This window comes from Pygocentrus nattereri, chromosome 18, assembly GCF_015220715.1.
Source record: "Pygocentrus nattereri isolate fPygNat1 chromosome 18, fPygNat1.pri, whole genome shotgun sequence".
NCBI classification, from domain to species: domain Eukaryota; kingdom Metazoa; phylum Chordata; class Actinopteri; order Characiformes; family Serrasalmidae; genus Pygocentrus; species Pygocentrus nattereri.
The window spans coordinates 29,587,990-29,608,871 of NC_051228.1; the positions used below are offsets into that span (position 1 = coordinate 29,587,990).

Genomic DNA, 20,882 nt, shown 5'->3' on the forward strand with positions numbered 1-20,882 from the left:
AACGAGCGGCCATATTACTCAAGCCCATTTCTTTCATTCGGTTGGAAGACAAAGTGCGAGCTTTGAGCCTTTTTTTTCCTTCTATTGTGGAATTTTTGTGCATCCTGTTTGGCGTTATCTTTAATGTAGGATGCTCTTTAAATTAATTGCTTACTTCCACATAATTACTTAAGGGCACTTTCTCGGCGGGAGGCCCTTATTTTGTAGTTGGGCTATATTTAACCGCTTTCCTAAGTGTTTTTATGTGCTGATATTACACACTCGCGAGCTCACACGCGGCTTATTGAGTATTCAGCGGAAACCTGGCGATATTGGTTTAACCGTAGTGCGTCTAACTGCATTGTAGTGTTTGTGTTTTTTGATTTCGGAGTTCGTTTTACAATGGCGACTGCACCTTCCACGCCGGCCGGTCAGAGACTGAGCAGCACGCCGCTGAGCCCCACGCGGATAACGCGGCTGCAGGAGAAGGAAGAGCTCAGCCACCTGAACGACCGCTTGGCCGCTTATATCGACAAAGTGCGGAGCCTGGAGTCCGAGAACAGCGTCCTCCACCTGCAGATATCCGAGAGGGAAGAAGTGAGGAGCCGCGAACTCACCGGCTTGAGGTCTCTGTACGAGACGGAGCTGGCGGACGCCCGGAGGTCCCTGGACGACACGGCGAAGGAGCGCGCCAGGCTGCAGATCGAGCTCGGAAAGATCAAGACCGAGCACGAACAGCTACTGCAGGGGTGAGCGGCTGTGTTTACGTCCCGGCTGTTTATGGGGTTACAGCATTGCTTTCAAAATATTAGCCATTATCAGACTTGATTGAGACTGTTTTAGTTGAGATTTACAGCAATACGAGGTTTAGGGCCACCCGTGACCCCGAATATGAGACGACTGAACAACAGACTTATGAATCAGAAGTTCATTGTAGGTTCAATAAACAGTCCCTATAGTTGGTCCCTAGAGGACATGGATTCCTATCTTTATGCCGAGAGAGCAATAAGTGACCCACACATCAGTTTACACGCCTAAACGATTTAGAGGTCCACAATTAATAACCCAGAATAAAATGAGAGGGGAGTGTTGTATTCCTGACCAATCTCATACTTTATTATTGAAGCAGCTGTGGAAGAGCCCTAGCTAAATGCCTTTGCAGCCCAAATGTGTGGTTGGAAGTGACCAGCAGCTCACAAAGCGAAGTTAGAGAGCTCCGTTTTGCTAATGGGAATCGTTTTCTTGTGTGCCTTACTCGTTTGTGGGATCCGCTCTCCGGTTCAGTTGAGCTGTGTGTTTTTCTTCGCTGTGTTTGTTTCAAAATGGCCCGCCAAATGTGGCCTATCAAGAATAGTGAGCGGTAACAGACGGTCTGAAAGCCTGTGGTGGTTCGCCACGCGTCTGCCGCGGTTAGCCTTCAGTCTATTGTCTGAAATGAGCGCTTGGCGGACAGTTGAAGTCCCGCTCTGTGCCAGGCCTTCAGTCTAAACTTTAGCCCCTGTGTAGATCAACACAATTGATTTCCAAAGAGCCGTAAGTGGAAGTTCTGCCTTTTCCAAGTGCCACACCTTTTCTGGCTCTGGGGGAGGGGCAGCTACCTTCATCCTTTGGCCATTTGACTGGAAACCGAGCGCTATCGCGAAAGGCCGTGTTTGAATGCGTGGCTTTTGTATTTGACCGCACTCCTTACATTAATGACCTTTAGAGCGATAAGTCTCTAGGCCATTTAATCAGGACCTTTTCACGACCGTATCGCACTACTTTCTTCTGGTAAAGTTAAAGAGTGCATAACTTTGCCTTTGGCCCTGTCAGGACATTATCTCATCCTGTAGGAAGAGCATGTACTCTGTAACGGTTGTATAGAATCAGAATCCTTTATTGATCCCAGAGGGAAATTGCAGAGTAGGTGGATTGCATTGGATCTTGCTTCCCATTTTACGTCGGTTTATGTTATTGCTTGCTTTGGTCTCTTTACTTTTCCTTTTCCCAGTTTCCTGTCCAGCTATGGTTGTCACAGTTTTCTGGCTGTAGTTTTAATCCAGTTCATGCAGTTACTGTCAAGTAAACTACAGTGTACAGTGAGTTTCTTACTTTGTATTCCCCATAGATACAGTTGCAGGGTTGCGGAGGTCCCTTAAAGTCTGAAGGTTTTAGTGGTGTCTTATTTATTTATTGCCCCCCCCTCCTTTTTTTTTAATTGTTGTCAAATGTGTGACTGTCTTTATTTTTACTCTAAGCTGGTGCCTTAAAAGGTGGTTGAAGATTTAGTTAATTCAGAATAGTCTGCCATCCAGTCATATCCAGGTGACAGCGGTACTGTGGTCTGTCAGACCACTGACAGAAAGTTAGATAGCCAAGTCAGACACACGGAATAGACTGTGCAAGGAAAAGCGAACAGTTTGTGGAGCTAGATGGGGATATTAAGTGGATGCTATCAACTATGACACATCTGTGTATGAGACCTTGTATTGAATTTAGAAATGAAAAAGGATTGAATTTCACTTAAAAACTATGCCATGATCCTGAATTAAAATAAGCACAAGTCAATGCAGAAAATTAGATACACTCATGTCAGTGAGCACAGCAAGATTATGCAGTTTGAAGCAAAATACTTAGTTAAAGCTTCTTTCGTAAGCACAAATGTTGACTTGTCTAAATTGAATTGAGAACTGACTCCAACCTCCAGACTTGGCGCTAGTGCCTGTAGCAAATTAGAGGGAGCAAGTCACTTGATGTTAACAGAATGTTTCTGAATGGCTGTCTAACTTAAGTGGATTTACCTTGTGTTTGTTTAATAACACTCCTCCACCCGTTCATGTTGTACATTGATGAATGAAACGATGTGCAGGATTTTTTTTAATATATAAACAAAACCAAAACAAAAGGGTTTTTTTTTTTTTGCTTTAAATCTGTTTTATGGTTCCCAGTATAGCTGATATGAGTGTCTGCAGTCCCTCTTTTGCAAAGGATTTACAGATTATCCCACCCACATCTTTAATGATTAGTGGTCCTCGGTAATGCCTCACTTTAGGCTTTGTATGTCTGTGGTTATTAATGGCTATGAAGAATGTCTTGGTAAGTTGTCATGCTGTCAACTCCATGATATATAGGTTATATTTTTACATTTATCTATTTTCTGCACGCGAGTTGACTTGGGTGGTCGTACAGCTCGGTATTGGTTTCCATATCATGTTGTAGTTTGCACATTTATTTGTTTCCTGCATTTTCGAGTCACTTTATCAAACTGTTTGTCTGACAACTTAATTATTAGGATGCAAGGCAAATTCACTAATGAGTAGCGCTGGTAGTGTTCAGACTTTTTACCCATCTGTACCAGTTAAACACCATTTAAATGTCACATTTTTAATCTTATGGTATTACATACCTGGAATTTTTTTTTGTGCATCTGTTACAGAGCAACTCCAAAAGTATTGCATGATAGATTATCAAGTGGCATATTGAGGAGTGGAAATTAAATCACTGTTCAGTTCTGGTTCCACAAAAGAGGCATCAGTGAGATGATTCATATATTAATCTGAATGGAGGGTGGATACACACCTTTTTTTTTTTTTTTTTTTTGGCACAGATGTAGATTAGATATCACTTTTTCCACCTCCTATTAAAAGCTTACATCCTGTGTAGAAACGCATCTTGCCATCTGTCATCTGTGTATCACGTAACCTGAACTATTTGACATAAAGGATCAAGCCCAGCCCCTTTCTAGTGAATTGCTCTTGGGTAATGGAGAAAGAATTTAGAGGCGGAGCTTTGGTGCTAGTGAGGGCTCATGCAGGCTACTCCACCCATTATCAGGCTTCATTCATGAGACCATTCCCTCTGGGATTCAGTATCGCATAAATGTGTGTAAATGAGCCTGCGTAAGATGGAGGGATGTCTTGTGCAAAGTGTTTGTGACTGTCTCCTGACTTCCCCCCCACATTAAAGCCTTTATTGGAGACCCATGGCTTTTAATCATTTGGTTGCCATCTGTAGTCTCTGTTGCTGGTCAGAAGATTTGTTATTGGATCCTACACACTTCCTATACTTATAATGCCTCAGCTATTGCTAAATTGTGGTGCAGCATGAGCCTAATGGGTAGTGGTAGTAGCAGCAACATTAAGGTTCACAGTATAAGGCTTCCAGTACTATATCTACATTATTTGGAGCTTCTTTTTTACCATAAGCCTTTAATAGAAAATAACAAAGAATGTAGCTCTGGGTGAAAATGAAACTTTGTAGCAGTTATGCACACACTTGCCCTCAAGCTATTATCGTTGGGTTTAGTGCAGGAAATTCCAAGTAAAAACTTTAAAAACGGGGCGCATAAAAGGAATTCTGAAAATGAAAGGCTGTGTGTGCGCCCTTGCCCAGAACGGCGATTCGGTTTTAATATTTTTTCCAGCCTGTCATATTGTAACACTAAACATTTTGACAGTGCAAGTGATTGACTGAAGCAGAAAGCACACTCCTACCACCTGTTCCAAAGAAAGCTGAACAGACTGCCTTTATTTAGAACACCTGTCTCTGGGTGTGTTGTGGTCTCCTCAGTAGTGGTGTGTTTGTGGGTTGTGATGGTTTCTGAGAGGCTTGTGTTTTGTAAACAGAATTCTGTGCAAGAAGTTAGAAGTGAGTGCGATAAATTAAACATGGAAATTAAACATTTAAAGTGAAATCCCTGTTAATGTAAACCACTGCCTTTTTTTTTTAAACCACTGCCTTCTTAATTTTATGCCTTGAACAGCTTGCTGGGATATAATTATGGTGTTGGTTGTTCAGCTTTATCTTCATGGTTTGGATTGGGTGGTTTAACCCGTTCAGCCTTGAGGAGGTGCCATAACTTTAGGTTTGAGTGGCATGGCAGCTGTAAGATCTTTGTGTAGGTCTTCTTACTTGTGCAGCTGTCCATTTCCCTTCTGAAAAAGTGTCCCTTTGTCCAGGTCCTTTACAGTGAAGACACATCTGCTACATTAAGCCTTGCAGATTTAAAGTTCATCACATGTTTGCAAAAGTGAGCTACCCTATAAGGAGACTTGTGTGACATCTTTATGGAAACACAGCGCTGATGTGTTTTCCAGAGCTAATTTTCTCTAGATCTGTGGTTATTTTATCTTGGCTAAGCACCAATCCAATATTTTGGCTCCTGATACTTATGCCGTTATCTGAACTTGGTATTCGTGCACTGTTAAAGCCCTTTCATAGTAACAAAGCACGTTCACGTACAGTAGAGGTGAATGTACTATTGTGGAGACGATCATATGCTAAAATTCTTTATAGTTAGCATTTGTTTAAGCTGCATTGTTCTTGGAAGTTTATAAAATTGCATGGTTCAAATTTTGTAACTGTTAGCAGAACAATATTGAATCATGTCTGACTTAACCAATCATTTTAATAATTTTTGTATTGGTGCAAAAAAAATCATTTAAGATCTCGACTTGATGCAATAACTAAATCAACCCCTTGGCTGACACCATAAACTTATAATTTAATTGTTTTAATTTATTTGTTTTACATTACTTAACGTAGCTATTTAAAAATTTGTTTTTTTAGCTGATGCTCTTTTCGAAAGCCATTAAAGCAGCATGTAAATTAATGCAAAAGTCCTAGAAATAAAGGAAAAGAGTGTTTTGTGATGACTGTAATTAACAATGTGTCTCATTCACTAACTGCATTTAAGAAGAAATTTCTTAAACATATTACAGTTTTTAAAATATTCTGACAGTACCCAATGTTCTCTTTTTAGGGATTTGTTCTTGGGTAAGAACAGAATCTACACCCACTCAGCAGCTTAATGGCGCTAGCGTTTAAGAACGCATGAATCTGACGTGGACTTTCTCTTAGGGTTTTTTTTTTAAGGAAGATATTGGTGATTTGAGGCCCAGTATTTGCAATCATTACTTAGAGATGAACTTAGTATGGGGAAAAGCAAAGCTAAAGTCTGCACACTAGAATAATATTTGAATATATGTAGATTGTCCTCTGAGCTCTGGCATGTGTCTGCATTCTGAAAGACTTTCTGTGAAGTATAAATAGTAAAACTACAAATGAAAGGCAAAAAATAGGTTTATATATATATATTAAAACAACATAGCTTCTTGCTTTTTTTTTTTTTTTTTTTTTTTTTTTTTTTTTTGTAGTTGTGGATTTTTATACATTCGGAATGCTGCAGAATGTTTTGCTGCAGAAAAGCTGAGCAAGCCTGAACAGAGAACTGAACCTACTAGCCTAGCTAATTTGAATAGGCTTTGAAATGTCTATATCCCTAAATCATGAATAAACTAGCTTTGTATCAAACATTGTAATACTTTGCCATCAAACCTAATCAATAGAATGAAAACTTCTTTGCATTTCTTAAGCACCTAAATTAACTGAAAACAATTTAAATTAATTAATTAATTTATTTATTTAAAATCTGTTCCATCACCATTCACTCAGTGAATTTCAGCCAGTGGCACCTATTACCAGAAAATGCAGCTCAGCCAGCAGAGGCCACTGTGGAGTGAAGATGGGGAAATACCCACCGTGAGTGACCTGTGCTGCTACTCTTGCTTGAGTGCATGCACAAGCTAAAAATAACATGTTTACGGTTGTAATTATCGACGATAGCGACAATATCACACAGATTTAATAATAATTATTATTATTATGTTTTTACATTAATCAGCTAATGACCTCGACCACTGAGGCTGTGCATCCATACATATAATTTTGTTGATTTACAAAACTTCTAACTAATTTAAATCTTTTTGGTGCCAAAGAAAAGTTGGGAGATGCAAGATGCACAGATGAAGTTCTTTTATTGTTTTACTATTCAAGGCCGTGTTGGTAATAGCCAATCTGCAATAACCTGTTCAGTCTCAGTCGTTCAGTCTCAGTCTGTAGTCTCAGTGGCTTTGCAAGAACCCTGTCTATGTCCGCACAGTGCTCACACAAAAAGGCGTGGTGGTGTCTTACTAGCAATGTTATCTTTCCTTCAAGTTGAGTGTAAACTGCCTCACATTCCACCAACATTCCATTCATTTTACTCTCTACGCAGACGTCACTTTTTTTCCCGCCTGTACTTAATGCCCAAGAGTCCACTTTTCTGTCAGTCTCACTCAACCATGCACATGTGACTGGGGCCCCATCCACCTCCAAAACCCTCAGCAGTTCAAGAAAGTCGTTTATACAATAGCATATGTGCATGTTATTACCAGTCATATGTTGGGCTTTGATCTTCCTGACATAAGCATGTTTTGTAAGCTCTGGTGATTAGTCAAGTATTTGTGAGGCCCTTGTGCACTGATTTGCTTTATGCTCACATATGTATGTTATGCTCAAGAGAACTTGAATGTTTCTTCCTGGCATGAAAAACTAGTAGCTTGTATGTTTTTGTTCATTTAGTTGAATGGGTTGGGCTAGACATGCTAGATTAGCACAAATGTGACTGTTATGCAAGAGTTGTAGTTGACCTGCGCTGGACTTTGAGATGTGCTTTTGAATAAAGTTACATGGACACTTATGTAATGCAGGAGACATAGGTGGGAACATGGCTGTTCTGTGAACTTTGCTGCAAAAAAAAAAATTGGGAGCACATTCTTTTGTGAAAGTGAAATTACATGGAAACTTGTTTCCTGTAATAACATGCTGAATGCTTATACAATTGTTTTGCTTGCCATGTGTTTGGTAAACTACTCTCTGAGCCCTCTGAATGCATTGTCCTCCACTTATGTTAGTCCCTCACATGTTTGCATTGGACACAGCTGCACTGTGAATGTTGTAGAGAGAGCTCCCAGTGTACTTCTATGGGCTGTTCCGAGGTAATAACAGTTGTTGGTAGCCCCCCACCCCCCTCCAACCACAGTAGGAAAATTGTTCTATGCAAAGAAAAGTTTGTTTGTTTGTTTGTTTGTGTCCTCCTTCATTCCTGATTATAAGATTGCGAGAATGTCCTTAAACAATGTATTTTAATAGCAATAGAGTTCAACTTTTTTAGAGCATTCACTTCTTTCTCTTTCTTCTCTTGAGTGTGTGGGCAAAAGCCATTTGATGCCTTTTTCTAATTGGACCGTGGTGCCAGACGAGCCTATGATGAAGTCAGTTCAGCTATCAGAATTCCATCAACTGATTGTGTGTGCAGTAGTGGAGCTCCTCCCTTTTTCCTTTGTAATGAGAAACAGAGCTGATGACATTGTTGAGCATAGACTCTGCCCTGATATAATCTATTTCAATGGGCTACGCCCCCCCAGCAATCCATTGATCAAATGTGAGTTCACTATGTAGTTCCCACTCTCCCTTTAAGCAGCCTTTAACACAATCAACATGTAACTGACATTTAAGATCTCATTGTGTATAATCAGTAGGGTTTCACCTTTGACCAGATCCTCTTCTGCACCCTCACCCTTAAAATTGGAGCATGCAGTGGCTGCTCCTTTTCTTTATTTTTTTTTTTTTAACAGACTGTATACAGAAACATACATGTGCCCTCATGTCTTTGGAGGCTGATCAGCTTTGTGTTTGTGGTTACAGCTGTGCTAAGAAAGATGCTGACCTGGCCAGTTCTCAAGTCCGGCTAAAGGATGTGGAGGCATTGCTTAACTCTAAGGAGGCTGGTCTTGCCACTGCACTGTCTGAGAAGAAGGCCCTTGAGGGCACACTGTTTGACCTGCAAACCCAGATCCAGGAGGTGCCCCTGAAATCTATTATTGATAGGATTGATGTTTTTGTTGATAATGATGATTTATTATTTGTACATTTGAAACAGCTTTTTTTGTTTAAATAAGCATGACGTCTAACATTACTCCACTTCTGTGGTGTTCAGCTTGAGGCAGGTTTGGCCTCTGCTAAGAAGCAGCTAGGAGATGAGACTCTGCTCAGAGTGGACCTGGAGAACCGCTGCCAGAGCCTGGTGGAGGACCTTGAATTCCGAAAGAATATGTTTGAAGAGGTAAGCAACCTGATTTCATACGAGACACAGGAGATCACTGGCTGAGAACACAATAGTGGCCTATAAATACTGGCCTCACATGTGTGTTTTTTTTTTTAAGAGCATTTAACATTTATAAAAGAACAGTATTTAAAGCAGTTGTGCTTTAGTGACCCAATTTAATACTGTAGCTAAGTTAATGTTTTCCACAGATTTGAAAAACTTGTGCTGAGTTAGGGAGGATAGGGCTAGAGGGACACACTGATTGTAAAGAATGAATAAGTAAAATTCATAATGACTTGCTTTGAACTTGCTTTGTACAAATACAAGTAAAAATGCGCTGGTATGCGAGTTCTGCACTGCCAAAGTATGTAATGGCAGTGTGTGGTAACTTTACAACTAGTCTTTTGAGCTGGTAGCAAACATGATCTGATATGACAAACGTGAATAAATTTGATTACCACATTTAGACGGGTACAAGGTGATAAAGATAGAGAATACATGTTTAAATTTTACAAAGACTAGGCACCTAAATCCATCCGCTCTAGGCCTATAGACTGATACACTAGCACTACCAGCTAGTTCTAGATTAAGATCCAGCCAAACAATAAGTGTTCAGGATATGGCAGACTCTACATAATTCTGGAATTTATTTGTATTTTTGATCTCAATAAGCAGTCCTAGTTTGTACTATGAATAACAGCTATTTTGTTCATAGCCCTTGCAACGTGCTGTAGGTCAGATAGATAATATTGACTAAATGTTCCATTGACGGCTCTTTACACACTGTAACTACCCCTCAGGAAAGACACGCTTGTCTGATTAGGTGTGCCCTCACTGACCTGAAAGAATTTGTGCTAATGTGTTAGTACTGAACTGTTAGTACAGTAGTTTTCAGTGTGACTCATATGTAGTATTAAAAGACCAGGTATGCTTGGCTTGGTTTGTGTCTTTCCAGAGAATTTGAGAAGTATATTTCCTTGTTATCAAATGGGATGGCTTTCAAGTAGTTCACTTTTAATCTGATGATTTCAGGTTCAGCTGTAATTTAATGAACTTTAGTCCATCATGCCATCTTAATATCCATTTTAAGAAACTTGAAACTGTCAATTAGCTAGACAGGGTAAACATCGGTTAGCAGCAACATAAGCTATTATTCTTCTTGTAAGTCCAGCTTATACTCAATCACTGTAAATTGGTGACTCATGCAAGGTGGATGTGAGTTTTTCAAATGAAATGCACACATGTGCCAGGCTCTTTAAAATGAAGTGCGCTGCCTTAGTTACATACAACTGCAAACCTTGGGAGGCCATGTCTATATATGTTTCTTTTTGACCAGTCCAAGTTTTTCACTATTGTTTCTGACCTTTCTCTAACCCCAGTTTTGTTGACTCTGCGTTCCCACCACCGTTTTAGTGTGTGAATGACTTGGGCGCAGACCTTTCAGCATGCATTGTAAAATGTAAGCATATTGTACTCTGTGTCGACTACTCGTCACTCTGTTCACCGACTCGCAGGAGATCAAGGACACCCGGCGCAGGCATGAGACCAGGCTGGTGGAGGTGGACTCGGGCCGACAGATGGAGTATGAGTTCAAGCTGGCCCAGGCGCTGGCTGACATGAGACAGCAGCATGATGAACAAGTGAAACTCTACAAGGATGAGATGGAGCAGACGTACTTGGCCAAGGTGACTGTATTCACTAATTCTGTGCTGTAGTGTTGGTAAGACAAGAGTGAGGAGTTGGCAGCTTTCTTATAAGTAGTTTCATGCCAGCTATAGCTCCTTCATTTCTTTGGAAAAAAAAACTTTATACCAAATGCCTTTTTACTCTTCTGGTACTTCTTAGCCCTCTATTGCATGATTGAGCAGGATAGCAGGCTCATTTTGCTCACTTTACAATTAAATGATGCATTTTAATGACAATAAAATGATTGATAATGAGGAGTTTGAGTAAATGTCATGTAGCAGTCGTGTATGTGTGTAAGCAGTTGTTTAGTTTATTATTGTTGTGTAACTGCTGTGCGAGAAATCAAAACATTACATTGCAAAATTCCATTATTATAACTGAATTTTTTTAATAAATGGGTTCAGTCTTTACTTAACTGCTATTTATAGAACTTTACAGAACTATTAACTACACAATAGTTATAGTTAATTTTTAAAAGTGTATGCATTTTTAAAATTTACATTTTTAACCATTACGTCTTGTCTTTTTTATTTTTACCTCAGGTGTGGTGTGGTTTTAAAGGCCCTTTGAAGTTAGAAATTAATTCTGACATCAGTTAAACTATTTTTGAACTATTTCATAACTTATAGTCCATTCATGATGAATCACAAAAATACCCTTAAAATAGGTATGTGAGCCTGTCAAAATCCTTGAATGGCTTTTGTTTTTTGTTGGTGTGACTTCAGGGAAATTTCATTGGAAATTGAAAGGATCAGGTGATCCGTCATGCTGAAACATTTTCAGTTTTACTATGAGTCTATCAAAGTGCCATAAAATGGCCTGTGTGCAGGCTTGATAAACCTGCTTTTTAGCTGCTTTTTAACAGTTTTATGCATTTTATTTCTGCACAGTAACATCTGATCTGTCAAGATGACTGACAAGTTTTGTATCAGAAAGATGATCTTGCAAGATATTGGCATAACTGCAAAGAACAGTGAATACACTGTGAAGGTTGCTTGTGGGTAGTGCCACTGCATCATTTAGATTGTTTTGAGTTCCTGGAGATCAAGCCCCCGGATTTCTAATCTAGTCTTGACACCTCTGTTTTGCTTTTTACCATCTGCAGTTGTTGCACTTCCTTCCAGTCTCCAAGTAGACCTCACGCTTCAGTTCCTCTCTTTGCTAGTGCATCTTAAATTTGAGCTTGTTTCACAAGACTCTCATACTGAGTTTTCTGCTGTGTGTTTCAGCTGGAGAACGTACGTCTTTCATCAGAGATGAACAGCAGTTCGGCTAGCATGGCTCGTGAGGAGCTGAAGGAGTCTGCTCTGAGGGTCGAGAGTCTGTCAGCTCAGCTGGCCAGCCTGCAAAGGGAGGTACGTATCGCCACTGTCATACACTTATTCAGTATACTGACTGTTTTAGTCTTACAGCTGGGAAATCGTCACCCCATGTTAATGCTGGGAAGTCAGTAAAATTGGCACCCTATGTTACTCTGACAAGGAGTGAAGTGCACAAGGTGTATTTTTGGTATTTCATATTTTCTGTGGTGCCTTCTGGTCACACAACTTTTAAATGTGTGATTGAAAACTGCTGAAAGCTGTTAATGAGCTTTATATTGTTGGAAAGATTGCATATAAGCTACATAATGAGGTGCGGAACTGCACTAAAGTAGAAGCTTGAGTAAGCAGGAACTTCCTGTTTTTACAAACAACTGGGCAAGACCTATATAATGTCCTACGTTTGAAAACTGGCAGTCATTGTTGGCATGTTTAGGGTCCCCTTGTCTGCTTTACTGCTTAAGTAGTTATGTAGGAAACAAAATGTATGCTTGTTCTTTTTCAAACTCAACTCTGTTCTGTTGGTTTTGCGTTGAGTATTTAGGCAGTGCTGTGAAAGGATCAAAATGGCATTGCATATAGATTACCAGGATCTTCGGTTTGAGAAAGATTTGATGTTGGAGCTAACAGGTTATCTCAGCTAGGCTTATTGGCCTAGGCTTGTTGGCCTTTCGCAGGCTGTCTATTTTGGTTGTCAGTCATAAACTGTGACATCCTGCTTGTTCTAATGAAGAGAAGCAGCTTGTTAACCATGTCCTCTTGTTTGGCATACTGCTTCTTGGTCTGTGACACTTCTGATTACCATGTGTTCTGTTTTGGCAAACTGCATATTTTGCTTGAAAATTGAGACTTTGAAAGCAGACTCATGTAGGTTGCCTGCAAAATTTAGACTTTTAGATTGATGGCAGAAGTATACTTCAGTGTAGGGGTTACTGTATTTGACAGGAAGGAGAGAAGTTGAACAGAGGCTGCAGAAGCACAGAAAGAGGGGTGTGGCAGGTAAATGAGAGCAGAAATGGAAAGAGCAGACTGCAGAAAAACTGAGTAAGGTTAGACCGTCAGTAGCAAGCCAGATATGTAACCTGTATAAAGGAAGGCTGCAGTGTCAGTAGGCATAGTGTACGGTGTTTTACAGTAGAAAGTCTTAAAATAAAAGATTCCAATCTTTTTGCTGTCTCTGTTCTCCCTTCACTATGTAGGCCCGAGCCTGGCAAGACCGTATCAACGAGCTAGAGGCTGCTCTGGCTCAGGAGAAGGACGTGAGCCGCAGGATGCTTGCAGATAAAGAACGCGAGATCGCCGAGATCAGAGCCAAGATGCAGCAGCAACTGGAGGAATATGAGCAGCTACTGGATGTCAAATTGGCCCTAGACATGGAGATCAATGCCTACAGGAAGCTGCTTGAAGGAGAAGAGGAGAGGTCCGACTCTAAACATGTTGTTTTGAGGGACTACTTTTTGGAAATTATAGAAATGTTCTTTTGCAGGCTTTGAGCTTGCTGTTACTCTTATGTGTGTAGGAAGTACAGTGCAGGATTATTTCTGATCATGTTAACTGTGTTTTGATGGTGACTAGCTTAACCAGAGTCAACACTAGGGGCTGATATTCAGTAAAATTCACCCAACAAATAAAGCAGACAAGGCTTTGGAAGCTTGTCTCAGTGTTTTGCCTAAAGTACACTGGATTGGTTGAAACTGGTACCACATGTCTAATGTTGGTGTTGAGTCAAGTGTTTAAGTTAATTCAGTAATGTTCAAATGTTTATTTTATTATTCACATCATGTTATGTAAGAATGGTATACCTGTACATTTTTGCAGTATAAACTTGCCAGTTGCCAATTGATGGCACATGAATATTGGGCCAATATGTTATCTTTGCCTACTAATTTTTGATATCAGCCTGGAAGTATACATATGTCAGTCCCTAGTTGAAACACTGGCCATGCACGTTTTAGAAGTAAGCTTTATTGGCTATTATATATCATTTGTGAATGTCGGTTACCTCTGGCTAGCGTACGTATAGCACAATCTGCTAAAGTAGTTTAGGTTTAGAACGAATCTAAACATCCTTAATGTAGCTTTCTTTCTTGTATCCTCTATTTCTGTGTTTACATTGTGTCTCTCACTTTCTCTGTTTCTCTCTGTTCGTTAGGTTGAAGCTCTCTCCCAGTCCATCATCTCGTGTAACAGTGTCCCGGGCCTCGTCTAGCCGCAGCGTACGAACCACACGTGGGAAGAGGAAGCGTGTGGATGTGGAGGAATCGGAGGCCAGCAGCAGTGTCAGCATTGCCCACTCAGCCTCCGCTACTGGCAACGTCTGCATCGATGAGCTTGATGTGGACGGTAAATTCATCCGTCTGCACAACGCGTCTGATCAGGTCAGAGCCACCGAGGGGCACGTGTTCATAAGCTTTCTCTCGGCTTTGAGTGAAATGTTTTGCCATTAATCTGTTCAAGAAAGCCTTCTTGGCATGCTGATATTCCTTCCTACAGACATTTGCTGCTGTATGCTTGCTTTTTAAGGCTAATGCAGGATGTTTTGCATTTGTAGGACCAGCCAATGGTAGGCTTTGAGATGACCAGAACTATCGGGGATGCTTCTGCTACCTACAAGTTCACTCCCAAATATGTCCTCAAGGCTGGTCAGAAAGTCACTGTAAGTCTCTCTTGCTTTTTATCATTTGCATGTTAATTAGGTAAATAGGTTTTTTTTTTTTTTTTTTTTTTGGTTTTTTTTTTTAACTTAAATTGTAGGGGTGTAACCAGGCTTTGACACTCACAATGCTAAAATGTCACAGTTTATCATGCGTTTTTAATAGTTACTTTGTTTGATGCTGGTGGAAATATATAAATACATTTTCATATATTGTACTTGATCCAGCTCTAGATTCATTACTAAGTTGTGCAACAACATGCATAGTCACTACTGTTCTCTCCGATTTTGTTCAGTGTTGTGAACCCAATATTGCCCTAATTTCATTACCCTGGTTGGAATATTCCTGGCCTCCACATTTGAGTGTTTTTGTCCAACAACTTCTTACCATGTCAGTAAGTTGATTGTTAGATCAGGTGTGTTGAGCAGGGAAGCGCTATAATGTGCAGAACAGGGAGGAACCACTGCAATATTGAATTGACTTGTGTGCAAAGTGTATGGTTACTCCCCTGTTAAATCAATATGAACTATAATTGTTAACAATCAAATTTACTGAAGGGCAATATTCCTAAGGCTGTATGATGTCTGTATAAGCTTTGACAAGTGGTATAAATCTCCCTAAACATCTATAAAGGTGTATCCGAACTGTAGTCTGTTGCTAAAAAGTTGCTTTTGTCTGTTTTATCTGATCTCAAGGTGTAGGTAGAGCAAATACACACACACACACACACACACACACACACACACACACACGCACGCACGCACGCACGCGCTTATTTTAAGTGTAAGTGTGTGTGTGAAATTTTAATTGCACACATGCATATATGTGTATAAGGCTTAAATAGGTATATAACCATATGTTACACCAAAAGGGTTACCATAATCCCCCCCCCCCTTTGACGTGCCCTTTTTTTGAATGACTGACTGCTCTTTGTTTTTTTTTTTTTTTAGATTTGGGCATCTAATGCTGGTGTGAGCTCCAGTCCTCCAACTGACCTCATCTGGAAAAGCCAGAGCTCCTGGGGCACTGGGGAGAATGTTAAAGTGGTCCTGACTAATGCAGATGGAGAGGTAAGAATTCATACTGAATTCATGCAAGTGTCTTGTGCGCATTGAGACCAGTATTTGGCAAAAGTCTTGACCAGACAGATATGTTTGTGAAATATAGTTCCTTTAGTGTCCAGCAGGTGGCATGTTTATGGATGTTTTAGATATGATATCTGAAGTGTAATGTTTTCTTTCACAGGAAGTGGCTGTAAGAAGTACAGTGTTCAAAACCACCACAGTAGAGGAGGAAGAGGAAGATGATGATGATGAGGGTGTGGAGGTTGTTGAGGAACATCTCTTCCACCAACAGGTTAGACACAGTATTTTTTACTAAAAGTAAGATGAGGAGAAACGGAGGCTGCATCAGGAGATGGTCTTGCATGGGGTGTGAAGACTCGTCACTCTTTCTTTCTGCTACCTAGTAATGGAATGTGCATGTTGCAGGAATTCTGCATGTGTTTTAATGCTGTATGTACAGTTGGAGTTACTTCCTGACCTGGTATCTATCTCATGAAGCGTTTAATTCCTGGTAAAGACAGGGTTCCTGGCTCCTAACACGTAATAAATGCAACCTGCACAAGAGCAGGTTAAGAATGTAGCAGAGGCTGACATTGTGATGTGGTGAAAAGTGTCCACAGTAATTCTGCTGTGCGAGACAGATCTCTGGTCTGCCTTTCACTGAAAGTTTTACTAAGTGAGACGGTGCATTTCTTGCCCTCTGATTGCATTGCCTAAGGGCATTTTCACACTTGGGCCGTTCCAGCGTCTGAAGTGGACTCAGACCACTGAGTTTTGGTTCCTTTTGCATATGTGAACATGCCAAAGCAACTAAGACCCCTCTAAATGGACCCTAAAACAAACCAAACCGAGACCACCTCATGGTTCGTTTGTAGTTTTTGTGGTTTGATTTGTGTTTTCACAATGCACAAATCAACGGCCCCAGTTCTGCTTTAGATTTGCTTTATGGTGAAGAGCTCGAGGCTCACCGTACACTCAGCCATAGTCTTCAGTGAATAAAAGGGACCAAGGATCCATTTATAAGGTTATACTCAGGATAAAGACCACAGTGCTGACATATTAAAGCGATAAGGTGCGACAGCTCGCGTGATTTTACCGTGTTAAAGGCTCAACTCAAGCTGGGCATGCAACGCAATTTTCAGCTGTTTTCACACTGAAAGCTGAATGAATGAAAATTTGCCAGTTGGAGCTCAATGAGGAGCATAGCTGAAAAAGTAGCCCACCACGGCAGACCCGCAGGGCCGTTTTTCCAATTTTACACAATGTACTTCAGCGAATTGTTTCAGCACAGCCAAAAGGGGAGCAGCAGGTGGGTCTGGTGGTTCTTCTTGTCACCTGATGCTGTGAAAGGGGTCCGAATTCTAATGAAGTTGTGGTCTGAGATCTCAAAGGACCAGAAAGAATAAGAGTTCTCTTATAGTTCACTTGCGCTGTGAACACAAAGAACTGGGGCCATTTGCACTTTAACAGAACTTGGTTTGCTTCTTTTAAAACCAGCTATATGTGAAAACACTAACCCATTATCTGCATCTTTCACTCTTCAGCATATTTATGTAATGTGAAAACAGGTTTTCACCCTTATGTGTTTTGCAGGGAGATCCACGCGCCACCAAGAGGGGCTGCTCAATCATGTGAGCACAGCAACACTACATTTCCACTACAGTCTCAGCTGCCAATACTATAACCACCTCAGAACTATTTTTGTATCAGTAGTGTGTATTATAAACGGAGTGATTTTTATTTTTTTTTCCTCCTCTCTCTCCCCCTCTTTTCCTTCCTTTTCACTTGTCCTAAATTAGTTTTAAATGATTGTAAACCTCTTTTGGTACATTTTCTATTTTTATTTTGTAAGTGAATGCATATGTGCATAAGTATGCGTCACAACTTTCTTTCTATGAACCAAAATTTTTATGATCAGTGGGGGACTGTGACCGTTTAGGCAGCTTTTGCAAAATCTCCCAGTCTCCCAGGTGCTGTGATCTTACCTTTTTGATGTGTATCTCAATTTTTTTTAAGATAGCATTTTAAAGGCCTCTTTATAGAAAAGCTGTCATTTTATACTAGCTTTCTAATTTTTAGCTGGAGAGGTTTGTTGCATATAGTGGAATGTAGACTAGCTCAAGACATGGGAGTCAGAATGGATTGCAGTTTCATTAGTCACTTTTGAAGAGAAGGCTGCCACACTGACATAGCTAAATGTGTTTAATCCTAAGGACTTTCACTCAGGCAGAAGTCTGCAATCCACCACATGGTGTCAGTCTAGTCTCAGATGGCAGTCTGATGAACAGCAGTCAAAACTGGGAAGCTTTGCAGGCTTTTATGATTGTAAGCTTTTTGAAAAGTGATTGAGCTCAAGAGTAACACTTAAACCAGGTTTTTTGTGTGTTTTTTTTTTTTTTTTTTTTTTTTTTTTTGTTTTGTCTTTGTGAATCACTATACACAACTCTCGAAGGTTTGTTTGAGTCACTGAACATGCCAGTATACACTGAGAATAACTCCCTGCAAATATGTTCAATTGAAAGTTTTGAGCCATTATAATGTGGAAGCTAGCATCACGCTCTTCTTGAGTTACTGTACCTTACTAGCAGTTATGTATGCACTCTATTGGCTACACAGTATCTAGTTTATTTTGCTTAGACACTAGCATATATTAATGCAGCTGACTGCAGCAGCATCACATAATTACCTCTCATAATAAACTGCCCGAGGTTGGAATTGCGTAAATGTTATTTTATTCCCTTTTGTCTGTCTTATCTAACTGACAGTAGTCTTATGCCTACATTTTGATTTTTCATCTTAACCATTACTAGAATTGTGGGTTGTCATGTCACTTGCATGCTTATTTTCTCAGTAACCTTTACTGTTTGAAAGGTTAATAAATTTTGCTGTATTTTCTACCTACCCTCTCTTGTGAAGAGATTTTTTTAATAATGGCCTTAGATTTTTTGCAGTTTTTTTTTTTTTTGAGAGAACATTTTCAGGCTGTTTTCCTATCTAGTTTGTTTGCAGAGTTTGCTTTTGTGACATCTTTTTCATTTAGTGCAGTTGGTCTCACAGTGCACTGACTAAAGTGCAGCAAATTACATGTGGGTGTTTGGTCAGCAATTTTGCAGGGCTGAAAGCACTCTTACACTCACATTTGTGATGAAAAATGGAGACGCCTGTATCACAATCAAAGCAATAATGTAAAACCTTGCCTGATATCTGCTTCGTTGTGATTGGTTTGTCAGTTTGAATTTAGTGGCTGATGCTTAGCCAAGAATATGTTCTGTGGTCCATGTGCCAAAATCAAACACCTGTTCGCGGTTATTTTACTGCTCGCCTGCTGTTAGTTAGATGTTTGTGCTGTAAGAATGATGGGAGCATCTGTGAAGTCTCATGTTAAAACAGGCACTTTGTACAGACAGTACAGGTTTGGTGTGCTGCTAGAAGAGGAAAGTGCTCTGATGGTGAATTCCCCCGTTTGGTGCGGACCAAGCCGGAACACCCAGTGGGTGTTATGGGCGCATCGGGCGACCAGGTAGGGGGTCACAAAATGCCTCTGCCCAGGGTTCATAATATGATTTGAGGATCAGAGACAGGTACAGAAACGGAGGTGGACGAAGTACACAGATCATGTACTTGAGTTAAAGTAGAGATACCCAAGGTAAAATATTACTCCAGTAAAAGTAGAAGTCCTTACTCTAGACCTCAACTTGAGTAAAAGTACAAAAGGTTTTGCCTTCAGATGTACTTAAGTACAAAAGTAAAAGTACTAAAAGAGTAATTATGGCTCTAATGTCCTGTTATCATTTTTATAACAAGACTCTCTTCAGGAACTCATTTTAGGTGAAAATATGATGCCATCTAGGTCATCTGACAACTATTAAAATGATCATAAGCACAAAACACTGAAGGCAAAGTTTCCATCAGGGAGAACCGAGTGGCTCTGAAATCACTTTTACAAACAAGCAAAGTTTCAGTTTAAGATTACTTTGTAAATTAGTTACAAGTTGAATAAAAACTGGCTTTAAACTCAGGAGCACAAAAGTTTTCCTTTACTATATTGATCTGTAGGTCTCTGTTCATAAACAAACTAACCAAAACTAATTTACTATAAAATGAATGTGTTTGTATGAATTCAGGAAAAAAAGAAACATGCCAGTCACGACTGCATTTGTGTACATATTTCTATATTGTGGTCTTTTTACAGATTAGGTTAGTTCCATTGGTGTTCTTACTTTGCGCTTTTTTTGTTTTGACATGTTATGTTTTTATACGCACAAAAACCAAAAGAAACGACCGATTTCTCAAAATGTAGTGGAGTAAAAAGTCAGATATTTGACTTTGAAATGTAGTGGAGTGAAAGTAAAAAGTCTCCCAAAATGGAAATACTTAAAGTACAGATACAGAAAAAACTACTTAAGTACAGTAACTAATTACATTTAAGTAGTTACTGTCCACCCCTGCACAGAAATAAATTCCAACCTGCAGTGAATTGATCAACATTCCATTCACTTGAAAGTGTATGTAGGCCTCCAGACTTTAATTTCATATGTTGATTGGTCACCCAAGTATGTACTCGGACTGAACTAAAGAAAAGGTTTGTTGGATCCGCACCAACAAAAGGTGTAAAAGCACTGGTATGCCATGAGTCATGTAAAGTGACTGGTCATGGTTGGGATGGTTTATCATCCCACCTACCTTGTACTCATTGCCACTTTTCTTCAGAAACGCCTCATAGGTGCACTTCATATGTTTTAAGTTACTGACTGTGGCCTGTCTGTTTATATACATAACGTATCAGCTCTCCTCGGTCCCATCCATTGAGGGAAGGAGACCACTGATGAGCCCAGTAACATCTCTGTGCTTGACTCATATGAGCAGCATATGCAATGCCTTGCTTTTACCATGTCTGTGTCACTGCTGTGTTGAAAATAATCCACCACTTGAAATATTTGGTTAGTGGTGGTCCTTTGGTGGTCCCTTTCCAGCACAAGACTCCAGTGGCAAGTATAGAATAAAGTCACAAGTTTAACAGCTTGTGTTTGTGTAATTCATAAGGAAAATCAGTGTAATGTGCTTTTTTTGTCATCATTAATCCCCCTTCATAATAAATAAGACAATATACAACACTGTTTCCAAAAAAGTATGGATGCTTTGTCAAATGTAAATAATAACAGAAATCAATAATATGGAAACCCAACATTTAACTGAAATTAATAAAAAAAAGTTTTTTTTAATTACATGCCCGTTTTGAATTTGATGAGGTTGTGTAATGCTAAAAAAACACCTG

General features: G+C 39.9%; 1 protein-coding gene across 1 annotated transcript; it reads left to right on the plus strand.

Moving 5' to 3' along the window:
* Positions 1-32: 32 nt before the first annotated feature.
* On the plus strand, positions 33-18,508 carry lmnb1 (lamin B1). The gene is made up of 11 exons (XM_017692689.2): positions 33-728; positions 8,485-8,641; positions 8,777-8,902; positions 10,399-10,569; positions 11,800-11,925; positions 13,089-13,309; positions 14,042-14,267; positions 14,441-14,545; positions 15,494-15,613; positions 15,789-15,899; positions 17,201-18,508. Exons 1-11 carry the CDS (start codon positions 382-384, stop codon positions 17,240-17,242), a joined length of 1,752 nt encoding a protein of 583 aa, XP_017548178.2. The 5' UTR covers positions 33-381; the 3' UTR covers positions 17,243-18,508.
* The last annotated feature ends 2,374 nt before the right edge of the window (positions 18,509-20,882 follow it).